The following is a 21221-nucleotide window of genomic DNA, read 5'->3' on the forward strand; positions in this document are numbered from 1 at the left end:
CTGCTGCGAAATGGTATTGTATTTTTCTTGCAGCAATTTACCAAAGAAATAGAGACCCAGAGCACAGATGTGCACAGACTCCAGTCTCTACTCCCAGCTTTACCCAATAATGGCTTTTTGGTAATTTAGCAGTACCTTGAGGGGTGAGCAGAGGACGTTAATAATTCTACTAGCTAGTTACCAGTCCTCTGCCAGTCTCCAGCTGCTTAAAACTATCCTGGACACCTCCTCTGGCAGAGATTCTTTCCCCTGGTACTCCAGTTCATGTATAGCTTCCATCATTCCAGGTAGGAGAGCTCCAGATTCATGTAAACCTTCCTAGGCAGAAGACCTAGGAGGTTAGCAGCACTGGCAACACTTCACCCGAGGCTCCCTAAGCCTGGGAGGAAATACCCTTTTTTCCAGGTTAACCCAAATATTTATATCTCCTTCTCATCATGGGTAGAACCATCAAGAAAACATTCTTTGGCACCATCCCATCTTTAATACCAAGCACTATATTAATCCTACTGTAGACCCCAAATGAGTAGGAACGAAGGAAGTAGCTTGGGACTATAAATGTACCATACATGGAGCACAAAGTGGCAAATATAAAAAATAAAAAGGACGTTATTATATCAATAAAAACAGTTAAATACACATTGCAGCTACAAAATATTTCTCAATTGCCATATCAATGTGATATTATGGGCTGGAAATTGTGATTCCAGATTGTGATAGCCAGAGGTGTAGTAGATCGACGTGTTTCGTGATATAGTTGCTTCCTCAGGATCAAAGCCTTGAATCAAACAAATGATATGGCTCAAATAGTTTTAATCAATAGTTTAACATAACACACTGTATAAGGCAAATGTCAATTTATCACCCTGGAGATAGAACAATAGATGTCCTTTAAAATTGTACACCACATCATCAATAGTGCCCAAAAATTTCCTAAATCAGACCAAAAATGGTGGATGAGGTCCACAAAACAGGCAGGTAGATCTTAATTGCAATGCTTTCTCCCCAGTGACAGCAAGCCCTTTACATAAACAGCCATGTGGTCCACAAAATTGTATCCATATATAGTTATATCCTTCCCCAGTATGCACCATCAGCAACATATCCTCTACTGGCTGGTCGGAGAAGGACACAAATATTCATACTCCAGCATGAAGCTTTTTTTGCAAATTCCAAGCAGGCTTTTATGTGTTTTGCACTGAGCAGAGGCTTCCGTCTAGACACTCTCCCATAAAGCCAAGATTGGTGGAGGGCTGCCTGCAGAGATCTTTGTCCTTCTGGAACTTTGTCCCATCTCCACACAGGATCTCTGGAGTTCAGACAGGGTGTCAATTGGGATCTTGGTCACTTTTCTTACTATGTGCCTTCTCCACCTATTGCTCAGTTTGGGTGGGCGACCAGCTCCTGGAAGAGTCCTGGTTGTGCCAAACTTCTTCCATTTGAGAATTATGGAGGCCACTGTGTTCTTGAAACTTCAGTGCAGCAGAAATAGCCTTCCCTAGTACTGTGCCTTGCAATGATCTTCTCCCTGAGCTCTGCATACAGTTCCTTTGACCTCATGGCTTTTGCTCTTTTACAGTATGCATTGTCAGCTGTGAGGCCTTTTATAGATAGGTGCAGGGGCGAACTGACCATTGGAGCACTCGGGCACTGCCTGAGGGCCCGGGGTCAGTAGGGGCCCCATGAGATGCCCCTTGTACCTTTCATTGGCTTTTTCATAGGCTTTTTTGGGTGTGGGCGAGGACACAGGGGCCCCATGATCCTCTATTGCCCGGGGGCCCCATGAGTTGTCAGTCTGCCCCTGGATAGGTGTGTGCCTTTCCAAATCATCTCCAATCCATTTAATTTACCACAAGGCATAGAACCATCTCAGTAATAATCAGCGGGAAATGAGGGGCACTTCTAAATTTCAAGTGTTGTTGCAAAGGGTCTGAATACTTATGCCAATGTGATATTTCAGTGTTTTTTGTTTTTTTTTTCATACATTTGCAAACATTTCTAAATTTCTGTTTTCACTTTGTAATTATAGGGTACGCAGTGTAGATTAATGAGAAAAAAAATTGTTTAAACACCTGTAGTATCAAGCTGCAACATAAAAAAATTGAAAAAAATGAAGGGGGTCTGAATACTTTATGAATGCACCGTACATTATCATTAGAATTGAAATGTGTATGCTCCAATGTAGATCTGGCGATATAGCTGGTAATTAGAGGACCAAACAAGTCTATCTTTTGATCAAACAAAACTAGAAATGACAGCTATTACCTCTTCTTTCAAGCATTATCTTACTCCCATAATCTCTTGAGCTTTGCATGGCATAATAGAAGCTGTTTAAAGCTTCAAAAAGTTAAAAATAATGAGTTAAGACAACCAAGTAAACTGTGATAAATGAAATGCTTTTTACTTGAGAAGGAGGATGCCACCAAGCATCTGACAAGCACATGCTTACAACATCTGAGGCAGCTGAGGGTGAGGACAATGACGACAGCTATGTTCACGCATTAGGACAGCTAGAGAAGCACAGTGCCCTGGATATGCAAGAAAGAAGAGATTGTTAACTTCAAAATTAAGAGCAGAGCTGAGAGTGCAGGGTTTGGGTAAAGGCAAAGGGCATGTATAAGAGTTGACAGCATTCAAAATAGGAAACTCGAGAGAGATCTATGAGTTTGATATTTGAATTTTTTTGAGTTTTTGGAATAAATCACTTTATAGAGTTAAAAAAGTCAAGCTGAAAGAAGCGAAAAGAGAGAAGAGAGGAAATGAATGACTAAAAGATAAAATAGGAAGGAGGAGGGAAGGAAATAGAGAAGTACTTAGAAAGAGGGCAGTGACAGCCTGACGGACTAGAAAAAGAGTGAGAGACCAGACTTGGGAAGAGAAAATTGTGAAGATACAGACAAAGGAAAGCTGGATAGAAGACCGTTGAAGAGGGAGGAGATAAGGCAACGCTTAAGAGGGATCAGAGTAGAGAGTACATTAGAGGCTGAATGAGAAAAGTAGAAGGAGGGAGCGAAAAAGGAAAAACGTGAGACAAGGAACTACAAGAGAAGAAAAAAAAAAGAAAAAGAGGACCGAGGGAGTGGAAGGAGGAGGACAGAGAGGGTTACCACCTCCCAAACAGGGGCAGAGAGGCTGGACTGCAGATAAACTGATGCTGGGGGAGTGATGGACAAGGAGCGCATTTCAGGTAAGAAATAGAAATAATATTCCACATTTTGTTGCTTTTATTTTTTTTTCTTTAAACCCTAAGTTTCCTTCTAAAATGGAACTTTGTGGTATTAAAAAGGGTTACGCAGGAAATCAATTAAAGTATATCACTTTTGTGCATTTTATGACCTCAGTTGTATCAGCATGCAAAGTGAATCTAATACTTTTCTATGGGACCGCCATGCCCTTTGAACTTAAAGTATTTGTCATTGTCAAATCTCTGTGTTCTTGCCATTCACATCGGTACATCATTAGACTGTGAGCTTTTGAAGTAAGGGAATTTGGAAATGTATGGATGAAGTAACAAAGGATATGCATATGGTAGGCAGGTGGACTACTGTCATATCAGATGTCTTATTGTTTTTCTTGTGCCTTGCCCACCTACAGAAATCCCTCATCATCTGTTAATCTATTGTATTGGGCAGCCCTCCCCTCTTAACATTCAGTCCTCCTCAGTTTCTTCCTCTTCTTGTGACACCCCCTAACTTCCTCGTGGCTCTTGGTAACCAGGATATAAAGCAGGGGAATTTTAGATTCTAGATGAAATAGTGTTTTTTTAGTGACCAGCCTTTTAGAAAAACAAATTTGCTTGCTCTGCCAGCTACGATTTGGCATTACGCTCGAACATGCTACAGAATATAGGCGTGCTGAGTAGGACTGCACACTCCAAGACCTACAATGCTGCTTCTGTTTGACTACTGACCAGTGTAACCTACTCCAGACCATACCAACAAGGATTTTCTTTTCTCTAGCCAAACGTGCTTCTATTTACTTGCTGATGTTGGTTAAGGGCGTTCAACCTAGATCCCTATTTCAAAGTATAACACTGTCACAAGTAACTTTCCAGTGGTTAAAGGGTTTTTTTTAAGGGGAGGTCCAGATTTTGCTGCCACGTGAGCAGATAAAACTGGAAACCTTCATGCTGTAGCAGAACAAACCTTGTCACAGTCTACATCATCTCTGTGTCATCGTCTGGGCATTTTTTTGATGGTTTTTCTCTGCTGTCGACATTAGTTTTGAATACTTTGGAATAGGGGTGGGCAACCTTAAAGAGGTGGAGATCCACCTGGACAACATGGGAGAAGTCAGGATCACCGGGCACAGTGTCACCTCCTCACACCTGATTCAAACCTCCAATTGCCGTACTACCACATCAAAATCATGTGCATTGCATGGCAATCATGGGCTTAAATCAGGTGTTGAGGAGGCAACATATCACCCGCTTACCACCTGTCAAACACACTTAGATCGCTTTTCAGAGGAGCAGCAGTGCATGCTGCACTTGTGAATGAGCCCTTGTGAGGGTGGTAAAACCCTGCTGTTGAGTCGCCCTCAGTCCCTACCCCCTTTAGCTGCTGAGGCATCAGCCAAAGGTGTACACATGCTACAGCAAGAATTAAACCCCCTGTTGCTTTTGGTGGGCGCTACTGCCTGTCAATCAGAAAGTGCACCACACCTGCACCAATACTGTAGAAGTCCATGGCGAAGTGTTGCTAACCTAGGAAAGTCTCAGATGCACTGCGTTGCACCTGCGGTGCAGGTAAATTCCAGGACATGAGTGTGAAAGCGGCCGTATAGGGTGCTCAGAACAGTAAGGGTCCAATTACATTTTCAGTTTGGGGGTGATAAAACCCCATAGTTAAGATGTGCTTTTACCACCCCCACCGCAACTGCTCACCCTTTAGCTACAGTGGCCAGGGGTGTACACATATAACAACCACAGCAGGAGTTATACGCCCTGTCATGGTTGGTGGGTGTAGCCCCTGCCAAGCATGACCCATTCAAGCAAACAGGGCCACTCTGCAAGTGCCCCCCAACTGCATGCTTTTGTGGGATCCAAGGGGTTAAAGCAGGTGGTGAGAAAGCAACATAACACTGCCTGCTTTAACCCCTTGTTTGCTGTACTGCACAAGGTTGCAGGGCACTTACAGAGTGGCTTCATTCACCCACCTACCCCCAACCACACTGCTCAGTGGAAGTGATAATAAAGTCCCAGCATTAGTATCATCTATATATCAGACCTCCATGGTCTTAATGCTTGTTAAAGTGGAAGAAAAGCCTAACTATAACTATTCCTAAAAATGTTCCCACCCCCCTCTTCCTACCTATCCTGTATAAAAAAGATGTGTGTACCTGCCTATGTTTAATCGACTCCAGTCATGTGATCCTGCAGCTCCGGAACCCCCGTGTCAGTGACTGGCTGCTGCAGGGGAGAGGAGGGAGGACTGACAATGGTTATGCCACAATTCACAGCCTTTACTGAGTGCCCCCATTCATAGGGGAGTCAAAGCTGTGGGATCACCTAACCAGACCGTATATTGAAGAAAAGGTAAGTACACAGATCTTTTTTTATACATGGTAGGTAGGAGGAGGGGGAAGGGGAGATTTTTATGAATAGTCAGAGTTAGGTTTTTCTTCCACATTAAAGCTGAATTTCAGGAAATCAGCCATTTTGTAATTAGAAGGTCCAACATCAGGCTCCCAGAACTACAGCGATAGCTGACTTTTCGGAGTTCTATAAACCTGTCAGGTAGAATTATAGAGATTGGGCAGCACAAAGTGGTTAGCACTTCCACAAAGTACTAGGGTTATCAAATCCCAGCCATGGCACTACCCGCCTGGAGTCTGCAAGTTCTCCCTGTGCCTGCGTGGGTTTCCCCCGGGTACTCTGGTTTCCTCCTAAACTTCAAAGACACGCTGGTAGATTAATTGGCCCCAGTATGAGTATGTTTGTGAGTTAGGGACCTTAGATAGTAAGCTCTCTGAGGATGGACACTGATGTGAATTATAATAATACTGTATATATTACTATATAATATATACAGTAAGTAAAATGCTGTATAAACTCACTGGTGCTGTATACCTGTAATACATAAATAAATCCAGGAGGTGTTATGCACACCTCCACTATGGGTAATAGGTGAGGTACTCCAGATAAAGCTCCTGCAAGTGAAAAAGACACTCAGTGCTCCCACACTAGTGCCCAAGCCAAAGGGCTGCTGTAGGGGGCAGTGTGGTGCACGATTCAATGCATTACAATGTAGAGCAGTGCGATGTGCTGCCTTATTGTCAGGGCCACCATTGGGGGGGGGCGGCCCATACACATATAAGGGGCCCGGGCATCCTGAGGGGACACCAACTCTGGGGCCGATCTTGCCGCTCACTGCTATCACTTGTAGAGGCAGGAATCCAGTTTTCTACAAGTCTGTGTCTACAAAAGACAGTTCCGCTATTCTGATGGCGCACACAGAAGCCTACCTGCTTACCTCCTTAACAGCAGAGGAGGGGGCAAGCAATGGCATTGGTGGGGAAGGTGAGGAGGTGGTACCTCAATCCAGAACGTGCCGGCATGGCCACAGTTTCTTCTGGCTGGCATCAATGTCCTAGTGTAGCTTCAGTTGGCAGGAGCAGAAGAGGCGGAGTGATCTGACATCACCCTCCTCCTGCTCAAGCCCCGCCCACGCTGAAAACTCTGCAAGCGCCCTCCTCTCTTCTCCCCTCTAGTCTACATGGTGAGAAATTGAGAATAATGAATGCAACAATACTGTTGTGGCATCCGAAATAAAATGCCAGCTTTCCACACCATAGAAGAGCAGGGGAACAAGATTCGCCTTATGTACAGTAGTGTATGGGACTCTGCTGTCAGAGTGATCTGACATCACCCTCCTCCTGCTCAAGCCCCGCCCACGCTGAACACTCTGCAAGCGCCCTCCTCTCGTTTCCCCTCGAGTCTACATGGTGAGAAATTGAGAGTAATGAATGCAACATGGAAGAAATAAAATGCCAGCTTTCCACACCATAGAAGAGCAGGGGAGCAAGATACGCCTTATGTACAGTAGTGTATGGGACTCTGTTTTTTTTTTTCTAGAAAATGTTCTACATACACACATTATAAGGAAACAATTGCAAGCTGTGTTCCCGATGAGATTTCTCCTCACTTCCCCTCACCAGGACAAGAAGAAGGAATCCCCCTGTGGGGACATTGCCAGCAACTGTTTCCTTATACATAAAATATAATATGGACATTGTAAGGCAACAAATGCAAGCTACACTATATTGCCAAAAGTATTGGGCTGCCTGCCTTTACACGCACATCCCAGTCTTAGTTCTTAGGGTTCAGTATTGAGTTGGCCCAACAGCTTCAACTCTTCTGGGAAAGCTGTCCACAAGCTTTAGGAGTGTGTCTATGGCAGGGGTGGGCAAAGTTTTTGACTTGAGGGCCGCAATGGGTTCATATATTGGACCCGGGGGCCGGACTAGCTGCTGGCCGGCCCAGCCACTACCATGCCATCCATAGTAAGTATAGTAATATTCCCCCATAGTAAGCATAGTAATTAATCCCCCATATAGTAATTCATCCCCCCCTAGTAATTCATCCCCCATATAGTAATTCATCCCCCATAGTAATTCATCCCCCATATAGTAATTCATCCCCCATAGTAATTCATCCCCCATATAGTATTTAATCCCCCATAGTAATTCATCCCCCATATAGTAATTCATCCCCCATAGTAATTCATCCCCCATAGTAATTCATCCCCCATATAGTAATTCATCCCCCATATAGTAATTCATCCCCCATAGTAATTCATCCCCCATAGTAATTCATCCCCCATATAGTAATTCATCCCCCATATAGTAATTCATCCCCCCCTAGTAATTCATCCCCCATATAGTAATTCATCCCCCATAGTAATTCATCCCCCATATAGTAATTCATCCCCCATAGTAATTCATCCCCCATATAGTATTTAATCCCCCATAGTAATTCATCCCCCATATAGTAATTCATCCCCCATAGTAATTCATCCCCCATAGTAATTCATCCCCCATATAGTAATTCATCCCCCATATAGTAATTCATCCCCCATAGTAATTCATCCCCCATAGTAATTCATCCCCCATATAGTAATTCATCCCCCATATAGTAATTCATTCCCCATATTGTGTCAATTCACTTACCTTTGCTCCCCGTGTTCCCGCGCCGTTCCGGTCTTCAGGGCGGACTGTGAGAGGAGAGGAGTTCGTCACGCTGCCCCGCCTACATCCTGACAGCCAATGTTTGCCACGCTCCGTGGGCTGGATTAAAAGGTCCGCCGGGCCATATACGGCCCACGGGCCGTAGTTTGCCCATTGCTGGTCTATGGAAATGTTTGACCATTCTTCCAGAAGCACATTTGTGAGGTCAGGCACTGATGTCCTACGAGAGGCCTGGTGCTCAGTCTCCATTCTAATTCATCCCAAAGGTGTTCTATCAGGTTGAGGTCAGGACTCTGTGAAGGCCAGTCAAGTTCCTCCACCCCAAACTCGCTCATCCATGCCTTTATGGACCTTGCTTTGTGTACTAGTGCGCACTCATGTTGGAACAGGAAGGGACCATCCCCTATATCGTAGCAACCTATCACGGTACCACACTTGAATTCACTGAGCTCCTGAGAGCGACCCATTCTTTCACAAATGTTTGTAGAAGCATTCTGCATGCCTAGGTGCTTGATATTATATACCTGTGGCCATGGAGGTGATTGGAACACCTAATTCCAATGATTTGGAGTGGTGTCCCAATACTTTTTAGCAATATAGTGTTTATCCCCCACAGGGAGATTCCCCCAATTCCTGTCCAGGTGACACCAAGACAGGAAGTGGAGGGAAATCTTTTGCAATGATATAACCTTGTTAGATGTTCTAGGTATGTAAAAAAAAAAATAAAGCATATATAAAGCCAGAATAAAGCCATTTTGGCTGAATTATGGAAGAGTTAATACCCCATTCTATTTTTTCCCCACCTGTGCCCCATTGTGAGATCCCATAGACACAACAGGAAGTGAGAGGGAAATTGCCTTTGGAGGCAGTTGTCACCAGAACCGTTGCCGCCATTGGAAGGTTTCCTGTCTTTTCCTTTTTTCTGGTGACAATCCAAAGTTTTGGATTTTCCATATGGGTTGACTGGGACAAGGAGCTCTTTGTCCTGGTGACCGAAAGGAAAAAAATTTAGTTATCACATGAAGGGGAAGGGGGGGGCTCTAACTCTTCACTGCTCCATCCAAAACTAAAATAAAAATGTGGCTTTAGTTTCCCTTTAAAATGACAGGTTTCTGAATATCTATAGTGCAGGGGTGGGCAACTGTGGCCCTCCAGCTGTTGGTGAACTACAAGTCCCATCATGCCTCTGCCTTTGGGAGTTATGCTTGTAACTGTCAGTTTTGCAATGCCTCATGGGACTTGTAGTTCTACAAAAGCTGGAGGGCCACAGTTGCTCACCCCTGCTATAGTGCAATCCTGGGATATGATGCTGTGTTCATACACTGCTGATTGTGTCTGTTCATTATGTCTGTGTAGAATTATCCTCCTGGAAGAGGAAGACATGGGATGGAGGAGATGGGACTGGAGGGAGAAGAGAACATGGGATGGAGAAGGAGGAGGACATGGGATGGGGAGATGAGCCTGAAAAAGAAGGAAGACATGGGATGGAGAAGGATAAGGACATGGAATGGAGTGGGGTGGATGGGACTGGAGGAGGAGGGCATGAAATGGGACTCGGTGGGATCGCCAGGGGGTAGGCCCTGGAGAATGTTGGAAAAAACTCTGTGAATGGATGACATGGCTCTGTGAATGGATGACATGGAGCTCCACAGGGCCACACTCTTTTCAGATTGTTATAGCAGGTACGGGGAGAAGATCCCTGGCCCACTGTTACAGGGAAAGAGGGATTGTGGGAGAGCTGCAGGAGCTGTAACATGTTACATGTTCCTAAAAATGGGTGGAACTTGTAAACTGTCCTGGAAGAAGAATTTATCCTTTAATTCATTAGGCTTGGTCTTTAAAGGACCATTCATAAAGAATTCACACCTTTTTATTAAAGTTTACATATACTCAGATGGTAACACTGTTATGCTAAAACTGAACTCAAGGCACAAAAAACTTTAAATATACTGTATTAAGGGTATAAATCTACTTTGTGTGCTCCAAACACTCTTACAAATCCAGATATTACCTTGTAAAGGTACAAGTGACATCATCACTGTGGTGCATAGCAGTCAACACTGTCTCCAGCTCTCTCTCCTGGACCAGCAAGCTTCAATCTTTGACATAACTAGCTCAGTCAATAGAACAGGAGACTCTTAATCGCAGGGTTGTGGGTTTGATCCCCCTGTTAGGTTTATGACTTTGCAAAGGTTTTCGTGGAGTTTAGTGGTCTGGGAAAGAGAGCTGGAGGCACTGTGGGCTGCTTAAGTGAGCCGCCCCTGAGGGGTGATTGCTGCAGCGGCAGTGGTTCTCTGTTTACTGCTGGCGCATCTCTTTTTTTAATTTACAATGTGACTGCAATATTTTAATTTATTAATAATAGAAAATAATCAGTGAGCACTAAGGAGGGTTTTTTTTTTTGAGCTTAAGTTTAAAAGAGAAGTGTGGGATTTAAAAAAAACAACATATACACTCCTAAAAACAAACATATAAGCATGCTCACCTAGGTGGATGATGCATCAGTACGATGCTTCATCCTCCCCTGTTGCCTCTAAGACTGAGAACTGGGTGATCAAAGACTGCTGATTGCTCAGTTCTCAGTGAGCAGAGATCTGGTGACTGTGACCAGTGAGCAGGAGCGACTGGCCAGGCTCTCAGCTGTTGTCGGTCAAGCATCTTCGGGATCCCTCCAGAATCTTAACTGGCTGAGTGCCATCAGTCAATAGTGGACTTTAGCCGCTGTCAGCTGAATATGGGTCAAAAGAGTGCAGAAGTATGTGCCCTCCTGTGACCCCCAAGAGAAGTATAGCCAAAAGACCTTTGGACCTACTTCTCCTTTATTAAAAAATAATCAGTGAGCACTATGGAGGTTCTTCTCTTTTGTTGAGCTTGAGGTTAAGAGCAGCATGTGAAGCAGTGATTATGAAGAGGAGCTGTTGGGGAGCGAAATCCTGACCAGTGTGCTGTGTGCTGGTTGAACCCATCTGGCAGAACTGGGGATTCTGTGTCCTTCATGCGAGTTTGACCTTTGTATTGACGGTCAAACTGTAAGGTCAGAATACACCTTTAGAGGATATGGTGGAGGATTCGTGTCACCCATCCTGTGTTCAACTTATTGTGGTTTTTGAACCCAGAGCACTGATTATGTCACAGACCTTGGTGGGCTTTGAGCACATTATTTTGTTGCAGTTTTCTCACCATTTATACTGTTTATTGTGTCATCTTCACAAGCTATCAAACATAACTATATATTCTCTAAATGCAATAACTACTGTGGATTATCCCAAAAAATACATCTTACATCAGTAGTAGGGTAGACAAGAGGTGGAGATCTACCTGAACAACATGGGAGAGGTCACAGATCACCGGGCATAGTGTCACCTCTTCACACCTGATGTAAACCTCTGTTTGCTGTACTACTGTCGAAATCATGAGCATTGCATGGCAATCAGTGCCTGCTGCGCTTGTGAATGAGCCCTTACTTGCATTTAGCAATGGCCTCCGTGGTAAGACCCTGTTGTTAAGTTGGGGTTTTACCGCCCCCAATCCCTACTCCCTTTAACTGCTGAGGCATCAGCCACAGGTGTACACATGCCGCAGCAGGAATTAAACCCCCTGCTGCTTTTGGTGGGTGCTACCACCTGCCAATCGCAACCCATTCAAGTAAATGGGGCCACTCTGCAAGTGCCCTGAAACTGCATGCTTCTGTGGGGTCCAAGGGGTTAAAGCAGGTGGTGAGAAAGTAACATAACGCTGCCTGATTTAACCTCTACTTTGCTGTACTGCACACGGTTGCAGAGCGGCCTCATCAACTTGAATGGGTCATGCTTGGCAGGTGCTACACACTCCAACCATGACAGGACATATAACTCCTGCGGTGGCTGCGACATGTGTACACCCCTTGCCACTGCAGCTAAAGAGGGTACGGTTGGGGCAGGGGTGGGAAAAACACATCTTAGCTACTGAGTTTTTCCAACCCCCAGACTTTAAATGTAAATTAACCCTTACTGTTCTGAGCCCCCTGTAAGGCTGCTTTCACACTGATGTGCCGGGGTTTATCTGCGCCGCAGTGCATCTGAAACTATTTTGGGTTAGCTGCAGTTTGCCATAGACTTCTACAGTATTATATCCTGCACGAATGGTGCACTTTCTGAATACACACCAAAACTCCTGCATTCAGAAGCTTTGGTACGATTTCAGAACGTGCACCAAACCCGCAGGTATTAACAGAAGTTTATGGCTAGGTGCAGCAAACCTGCAGGAAAGCTGGAGGTACACTGCACTGCACCTGCGATGTGGGTAAATCGCGGCGCATCAGTGTGAAAGCAGCCCTATACTATTATGCCCAGTGTATTGCTTTACACTGACCTGAAAATCTCTTCTTTGCCGCTGCTGGCACCGCTCTGGAGACCGCTAGCCGGGATAAGAGGTGGAGTGCCAGTTGGCATCACTCCTCATCGGACAGGAGTCAGCACTACAGAAAAGACATCAGCTGATGCAGATCTTGCTCCCTACTACAACTCCAACTTTACAAGTAGCTTCTTTGCATTGCACTCTGATGCTCTGGGATGTCAGGTCAGCAAGCCTAGATCGCGTTCTACCAGTCCCCTGGCCGCGAACTACTGGCTGCTGATCCGCACTTTAGAAGGACATACTATGGAAGGAAAAACTAAGAGAGTAAGAGAGTATAAGGAAAATGATACGATTGTCTGGATCTTCAAAGATGATGTAGCAACAGTTCAAAAATCGAACTTGAGGATTGATCTGAGTTGGTTTCCATTAGTTATTCTTTGCATGCAAGCACTAGAGTAGATAGCCCAATGAGCTAGCTCCGTGTATGTGAACATCTGGGATGTCAGGTCAGCAAGCCTAGATCGCGTTCTACCAGTCACCTGGCCGCGAACTACTGGTTGCTGATCCGCACCAGGGGCGGACTGACCATTTGGAAACTTGGGCACTGCCCTAGGGTCTGGGGTCAGTAGGGGGCCCCATGAGATGCCCCTGGTACCTTTTTTATAGGCTTTTTTGAGTTTGGGCAAGGACACACGGCCCCATGATCCCCTATTGCCCGGGGGCCCCATGAGTTGTCAGTCCGCTTCTAATCCGCACTTTAGAAGGACATACTATCGAAGGAAAAACTAAGAGAGTATAAGGTAAATGATACGATTGTCTGGATCTTCAAAGATGATGTAGCAACAGTTCAAAAATCGAACTTGAGGATTGATCTGAACATTCTTTTAATTCTTGTGTGTAGAGGAATTGGTTGATTTATTACTGCTATTTGCCTAAGAAATTAAAATACAACAAAGATTAGAATATTAGAGATCAGCATGTGCAGGTCAGGCAATGACTGAGAGGATGTGGTCACCAAGGCATTGCTGTCAGCACATTACTCATAGGCAAAGGGCGGGGGTTCACCACGTACAGTTTCGGCTATGTCACAAATCCAAATCGTGGGATTTTCAGAAGGTAACACTGGAGGGATTTCCTCTTATTAAGTGCAGGAGAAAGGCTCTCTAGCTCGTCTACTCAAACGTATGCTTTCAATTGCAGGAATCAAGCCAGCTACTGTTCACCTTGTAGGTTTCCCAGTATGTGAACATATGATCACATACACGGAGCTAGCTCATTGGGCTATCTACTTGCATACAAAGAATAACTAATGGAAACCAACTGTCCACTCTGGTGAAACCTGCTTAGTTATAAAGCGTTTCTTACATTGACCAAGTGTTTGCAGTACCAGAGCTATTATTACAAAAATGCCAAGACATTGCTGACAGTCAAGATATTATTTGTTTGCTATAGCAATTATTTAAAAACAACCAACGCATTTTAAGCATTCCTAGGGGTCGCCTTCATCAGGTCTTGGAATGGAATGGAAGGTCTGGATTTTTGGGAATCCTTAATTATAATTCAGCATAGATCTGCTCCGAGCGCTGGTTTCTGCTATATCTGGACTGTTTCGGTACTTTGACATTTTTTGTATTAATAAAATAGCATAGGTCATTTTAATTAGCTGTGGCTTTCTCTACTGGAGGCATGATTCCAGTCCCATTGGTCTTTGTTTTCACATATGGAAGATGCCTTCCACAGTGTCATTTCAGTAGATAATTTTTCTGCATCACTCCACCTATCTGAGCATTTGCATGAAATCTTGGGGGGGGGGGGTGCAGACCACACAAGCACCCCCCAGCACCCCCATGTGGCTCTTACTTGGCTAGCAAGAGTCCCTCCATGTGCTGCCAGTATTATAGCAAACAATGCATCCTTCTTGACGTGCTTGGGTCCCGCTTGTCTGTGCCAGGCCACGGCCATGCGAGCTATTCCAAACATGGCATCCCTCTTGACGTGTCTGGGTCCCTGGGTCCCATTTGTCTGTGCCGGGCCACGATCGTGCAAGTTATTCCAAACATGGCATCCCTCTTGACGTGTCTGGGCCCCGCTTGTCTGTGCCAGGCCACGGTCGTGAGAGCTATTCCAAACATGGCATCCATCTTGACGTGCTTGGGTCCCACTTGTCTGTTCCGGGCCACGGCTGTGTGATCTATTCCAAACATGGAGTCCCTCTTGATGTGCCTGGGTCCCGCTTGTCTGTGCCAGGCCATGGCCGTGCAAGCTATTCCAAACATGGCATCCCTCTTGACGTGTCTGGGTCCCACTTGTCTGTGCCAGGCCATGCCCATGTGAGCTATTCCAAACATGGCATCCCTCTTGACGTGCCTGGGTCCCACTTGTCTGTGCTGGGCCACGGCCGTGTGAGCTATTCTAAACATGGCATCCCTCTTGACGTGCCTGGGTCCCGTTTGTCTGTGCCGGGCCATGGCCGTGCAAGCTATTCCAAACATGGCATCCCTCTTGATGTGTCTGGGTCCTACTTGTCTGTGCCAGGCCACGGCCGTGTGAGCTATTTCAAACATGGCATTCCTCTTGATGTGCCTGGGTCCCGCTTGTCTGTGCTGGGCCACGGCCGTGCAAGCTATTCCAAACACGGCATCCCTTCAGGCATTCAGTTTACAATTTCATGTTGGGCTTCATGCAGAGCCCTCTTTGACCGCATGTGGCCATGGGTTGGACACCCCTAGTTTAAGGGCTTGAGTTTTGAATTATGATGACATTACAGTTTAGATTTTTAGGCTAAATTGGGGTGAAGGATTAGATTTATGGGTTAGGGTTTAGTTTAAAGTTAAAGTTAATGGTGGCTATGCACCACCTGGCTTGACAAAAATTGATCTTTCATTCAATGTTTGTTGAATTAGGTGGGTGGAAAATTGTGTCAGCTGAACAGTGGCTGCTTGCATTCAGATGTAGTCATTGTTCAGGTATTCAGCAGCTGTGGGTCCTACCAGCTGCTGGGTACAGTAGCCAGCAGGGGAGATTCCTTCAGTCACGCTGTTTAACGTGGATGGGGGGAATCAATTAATTTCTCTCGTTTAATTTATGGGGGTGTATGGCTAGCTTAGGGGTTGGGAATAGGGATTAGTAGAAGGTTAAGGATACAAATGCAAGCTAGCTAATTTCTTCAGTTTTGGGATGTTTGGTATACACATACAGTACATGATTTAAAACATGTAAGAGTGAAGAAAATTTAGTCCTGTAAAATTTTTAGATGCTGAAAATGTAATGAAATACTTTGCCCTGATACTCCCACACCAAAAATGACTGTGCCAATTTTCAGAAGCTAGAAAACAATGAAGTGCTTAGAGAAGCTCTGGCAGTGCATCCACATTTCGTTATTTGTAATTATTGTAAAAATATACTATATGGGCAAATAGGGAATAACCTTAAAGTGTTACTAAACCCACAACAGAAAAATAAGTCTGTATATGCAGAAAAGCATGCTTGTTAAACTCATTGTGGAACCTAAGGGGCTAACCCTCCGCATTGTGTAAAAAGGCTGTTTGATCATGTCTTCTGTGATCCTCCCCTTCTACTGTCCCCAATCTGGTGATAGTAAAGAGGTATAGGAGTCACTCTGTAAATGCTCAGTTTAGTGAGTATTGCAGTTTTTTTGAGAGAGGGTGCATGTGATCACCACAGGGCCAATCAGCATGTCTACACAGAGGGTCAGGGGTCATGCAACCTCATAGGACAGTCAGAGCAGAATGAAAACTCCACCTACAAGATTAACCAGTGCTCAGCTGTACACTGATAGAAGTCACAAGACCAATATATATATATATATATATATATATATATATATATATATATATAATGAGAAAACGTATTTAGCTATTTATATTTGTTAAAATAATTGCAATTCCATGTTCTGTGTACTATGGGAGACAAGATATAGTGAATGCAGGGTCCTGGGTTTAGTAACACTTCAAAAAAGACAAACATCTGATGTTGAATAACGAATCTTGCAATTCTATCCATTTTTGATTAGTAATGATATAGTTAGATTCTGCAATAGCACCCAATACTATGCTAACCCATCACCAAGCACTTAATAGATACTTTCAGATTTGAATATATGCGTGTGTGGCCTCTGGACAGAGAAATTAGATCAGACCTGGCATCGGATGTCCTTGTCTGAGATTAATGTAGCTAGAAACAGTAATATACAAAGCATGGCACTTTCCGTCATTAAATAAAATGCCTACTCTGTTGGACATAACTAGTGGATGATTCATTTCCTAGCAGTGAATGTACCCTGGCTTGTAATAGGCACAGACAGTCCAGCAGCATGCAGGATATGATTTATGAAAATCTGAAGCAAGGGAAAAAAGTGCTACTATCTCCAAACACCAGTTAGGTAATATATTTACATTTATTGCATTTGCTAAAAAAAAATATTAAAGTGATATCAAATGTTTAGTTTTTAGCCACTTTCAGCATCTGATTTAATCATGTATTGACTATGTATCTTCTTCCAGTTTAAGCTGTTACCATAACTGCTGCCCCAGGTTTCCTGTTTCAGGGTGGTTCCTTTCTCTTGTATTGTGCTATGAAGCCACCCTTGCATGCAGGGACTAGGGCTGTGTCTCCCTATACTGTGTGTATCAATAGAAACACATAGCCTCTTAGTCTAGGATGGCAAGATACTCCCTTGTGCCTCCCTCCGCCTCCTCTCTGCTCCCTTCTCTAAGCAGGAGTCTGCACTGCCCACTGTTAAAAGAGAAAGTATGGCCAAAGCTGCTTTAACCATACTTCTCCTTTGGGTCACAAGCAAGCACTTAATTTTGTTCGCCTGTGACCCAGAATCAGCCGATAGTGGTCCATTGTCTGCTATCGGCTGACACAGCAGAGCTTCTCCAGGCTCTGGAAGGATCATGACAATATTGTCAGATACATCCATCGGCCTGATTGACAGCCAGTTCCGCCTCTCAGCATGTGGGTGAGAGCCAGCTGTGCCTACCCCCTCCCCTGCCCAGTTCTCCAGTGAGTGCTGTGGGAACTGATGGTCAGTGGTCATGTGATCACTTGGTTCTTGGGCTTAGAGCCAACGTGGGACAGCTGCAACATCATACCGATGCTGCAGCATAGAGGTGATTATGTATATTTTTTTTTTAAGCCATATTTCTCCTTTAATTATTTCCTGTGAAGGCCAGAAGTTCAGGGAAGTAGCAATGAGAGAACAGGAGCCAGTAGATTTGAAAGTTGTAACCAGCAATGAACAATTAAGAAATAATTTACTGGGGAATGTTTTTTTTTTATTGTGTACTCAGTGTGTTAAACTAACCAGAGCTGACTTTAATCATGTAATGTGGTTTGCAACAGTTTTACTCTTTTGACTGCTGTCCTAAAGGAGCTCTGCATTATTTTTGTGTAGTGTTTATGATGCATGAGCTGTACTATACAAACTATGGAAACTTCAGTTGCTACTCAAATAAGATATGGCATTGATAGGATGATGAAAACTGATTAGGATGAATGATTCATAATACAGTGTAAAATACATAGGCCATAGGTGAACCAGTTCATAAAGAAATGAGGCCTAATGCTAGTCATTCCAATCTGCTCATCAACAAACACTTTAGCCAGGAAACATGTACTTCCAGTAACAACTGTAGAAAAACCTCTGAAGTTTGTTTTTGGCTGTAATTTATTTTTCATGTTATTTTGTGAAATATGCAATTCAGAAATGCTCTATAACAGTGGTCTCCAAACTATGGCCCAGGGGCCAGATGCAGCCCTTTGCCAGCCTTTATCTATGGCACTATTCCTCTCGCTGACACCAACAGAGGGCATAGTTATTGACACTGACACCAATGGTGGGGCACTATTTCTTCTCCTACTGACCACAAATACTATGTCATTTTTACAGATTTTTAGATTTTTTTTTACGCCCACTGACCATCAAACCTGAGACATTGTTCACTCCCACTGATGCACAGCATTTTCTACTCCCACTGGCCACAGTTCGGCCCCCCTAAAGTCTGAAGGACTGTAAACTGGCTCTTTGTATAGAAAGTTTGGAGACCCCTGCTACTTAATGATCTATAGCAGCCATCAGTTTTTTTTAGTCTAGATGAACCCTTTAAAAAAATTTTAGGTCTCAGGTAACCCCTGCAAAAATAAATAATCTGGGCTTAGTGGAAAGGATGCCCTTTACATTGGTGGCTGGTGGGAAGAATCTCCCTTACAGTGGTGCCCAGAATGCCTCCCTTACAGACAGCTAAAACGATTATTAATGTCATGCCACTGGCTCTGCCAAGAGATTTAGGACCTGTAATTATGGAGGTGCCATCAAATGGGAGGTCAACCAGCTAGAGCTCAAGGAATCCTTAGCAACCTCTGGAGGAACCCTGGTTGAGAATAGCTGGTCTAAGATCATTAGTGAACTGGGAGCCATCTATTGTATTTATCTTTAGACATAAATTTTAATTTATGATTTTAATTTCCTGGCAGTCCAGCCATTCCTAAATATGTTGGCCCATTGGGTTCATATCAGAAAACACAAGGGGGGGGGGGTTAAAGTACCCATCTTGTCCTCATATAACTGCTCATACTATTTTTGGCTGTATAGAAATACTTTGCTTACCATTCATATACCTGATAATAAAATAAATGTAAACTGCAAATTATTGACATTTTGTTTGCTATCTATCATAAACAGGCACTATTTTTTAATAAAACCCTTGTTTTCACTTCCATTTCATTCTGTATTACATCTCGGTGTTGCTCCTACAGTTTTCGCAATACCATTACCAGACTTGTAAAATTCTGTAAAGGACAGATGCTGGGAAGTCAGATCCTACTAATATAGGCATTTCCCCAGAACTACATCTTTCAAGAGCCTTTTCCCCACACACAGTGTGTGTGTGTGTGTGTGTGGGGGGGGGGGGTTATGAAAGCTTGTGCACACACAGAATCTGATGCAGCTGTGCATAGAAACTGATCAGCATTCAGGTTTTATTATCAAAGCCTAATTGCACAAGTTAGAAGCTGATTGGTTACCATGCACAGCACCAGAATCTGAGTGCTTCATTTTTAGTAAATGTATTCCCTCCTAGATTGTAAGCTCCAAGGATCAGGCCCTTCAAATCCCTCTTGTATTGAACTGTATTGTTGCTGTATTGTCTCCCGTTATATTGTAAAGCGCTGAGCAAACTGTTGGCGCTATATAAATCCTGTACAATAATAATGTATTTATTTATTTATTTCAGACACTTGTATAGATCCGTCAGTTTTCACAGCGCTTTACATATACTGTATATTGTACATTCACATCAGTCCCTAACCCTCAAGGGGCGTACAATCTAAGGTAAATCTCCCCCAGTGTGTAGTCAGGTTTTTAGAAGTCCAGACAGCAGCATTGCATTGATGAGAAAAAAAATCAACAAATGCATGTGGAGTGGTGGGTGGGGATGGGCTGAGTTGTGGAGCCCAGCAGGCAAGGCTGACAACTCTGGCTTGAAACAAAGGCTCCGTGTTGTCAACTTAAACAGAAATTTAAGAGCACATCCAAATTCTGACAGATTAACAGGTGTTTTTCTATACTTGTAGTTTTTAACCACTTAAGCTCCAGAAGATTTTACCCCCTTCATAACCAGGGCATTTTTTTCTATTCGGCACAGCACTACTTTAACTGGCAATTGTGGGGTCATGCAACACTATTCCCAAATTAAATTTATATCATTTATCACACAAATTGAGCTTTCTTTTGGTGCTATTTGATCACCACTGGGTTATTATCTTTATATTATATAATCGAAAAAAGACCGAATTTTTAAAAAAATATTTTATTACTTTCTACTATAAAACATACCCAATAAAAAATTTTAAAAATAAAATTTCTTCATAACTTTTGGCCAAAATGTCTTTGGTTAAAAAATCCTAATACGCGTATATTCCTGTTCCTTTAAATAGTTCATTTGGGCCAACCTGGCCCAAACAAGTTATTTCAATAACTAAACTATGCAGCGACTGTGTGTGCTGTAATCTACTGTACTAGCATTAGCTACATACAGTAGGTGGCGCTGTGTTCTAAGGGCAGTATGGGCCACTTCTTGTCTGCTTCCGGAATAAGGCTCCATGCACACTTTAACCTCCTTAGCGGTAATCCAGAGTGTAGCTCGGGGTAAAATTTCTATACCAAGAGCGGTAACCCCGAGCTACACTCGGGCTTACCATGCGGCGTTGCTCTGGGGGTCCCTAAAGCACTTACCTTGTCCTTCGCTCTCGCAATCTGTCCCCTGCAGCGTCCCCAGCCATCTCCTCCGGCTGATGCTGGCATCCGGCTTCTGTGTTCCGGTCCCTGTGACGTCGGGACGTACGGGCGCCGGAACCGGCAGGAAATTTGAAATTTTTAAAAAATGTCATTTTTGCTGTCATTGCTGTTTCAATGCATTTCACATATATTGTGTCCCTACTGCTTTGTCCTGTGCCCTGCCTGCATTTTGAATGTTATTTCTGCCTGGAAACTTAGAAAAGTCCATGGCGTCCAAAAAGCGTCCCTTTACGTCAAAAGCGGTTTTAGAACAGCGATAGTAAATCAGAACCACTTGCAGAATTGAGTGATAATGATTCATGGGGAAATTCGTCATCAGACACTGAAAACGATTTTGCGACTTTGCTCAGCGATGTGTGAATTTGCCTCTGTATTTCAA

The 21221-nt window shown here is 43.8% G+C and overlaps 1 protein-coding gene across 2 annotated transcripts in view; it reads left to right on the top strand.

The window, feature by feature from the left end:
• Window positions 1–21221, top strand: part of LOC149452426 (septin-9-like) — a 443799-nt gene that overhangs the window by 109234 nt on the left and 313344 nt on the right. Inside the window, exon 1 of one of the 2 annotated variants that reach the window (XM_089689408.1) lies at window positions 2898–3187. The exons of the other annotated variant lie outside the window; for it this stretch is intronic. Within the exon in view, the coding sequence (XP_089545534.1) occupies window positions 3166–3187 (22 nt within the window). The 5' untranslated portion in view covers window positions 2898–3165. Of the gene's footprint in view, window positions 1–2897; window positions 3188–21221 lie in introns of those variants that run through there. 2 annotated transcript variants of the gene reach the window in all.

The sequence above is a fragment of the Staurois parvus genome, unplaced genomic scaffold (genome assembly GCF_062004578.1).
Source record: "Staurois parvus isolate SC_StPar_1 unplaced genomic scaffold, SC_StPar_1.0 ptg000473l, whole genome shotgun sequence".
Taxonomy (NCBI): Eukaryota; Metazoa; Chordata; class Amphibia; order Anura; family Ranidae; genus Staurois; species Staurois parvus.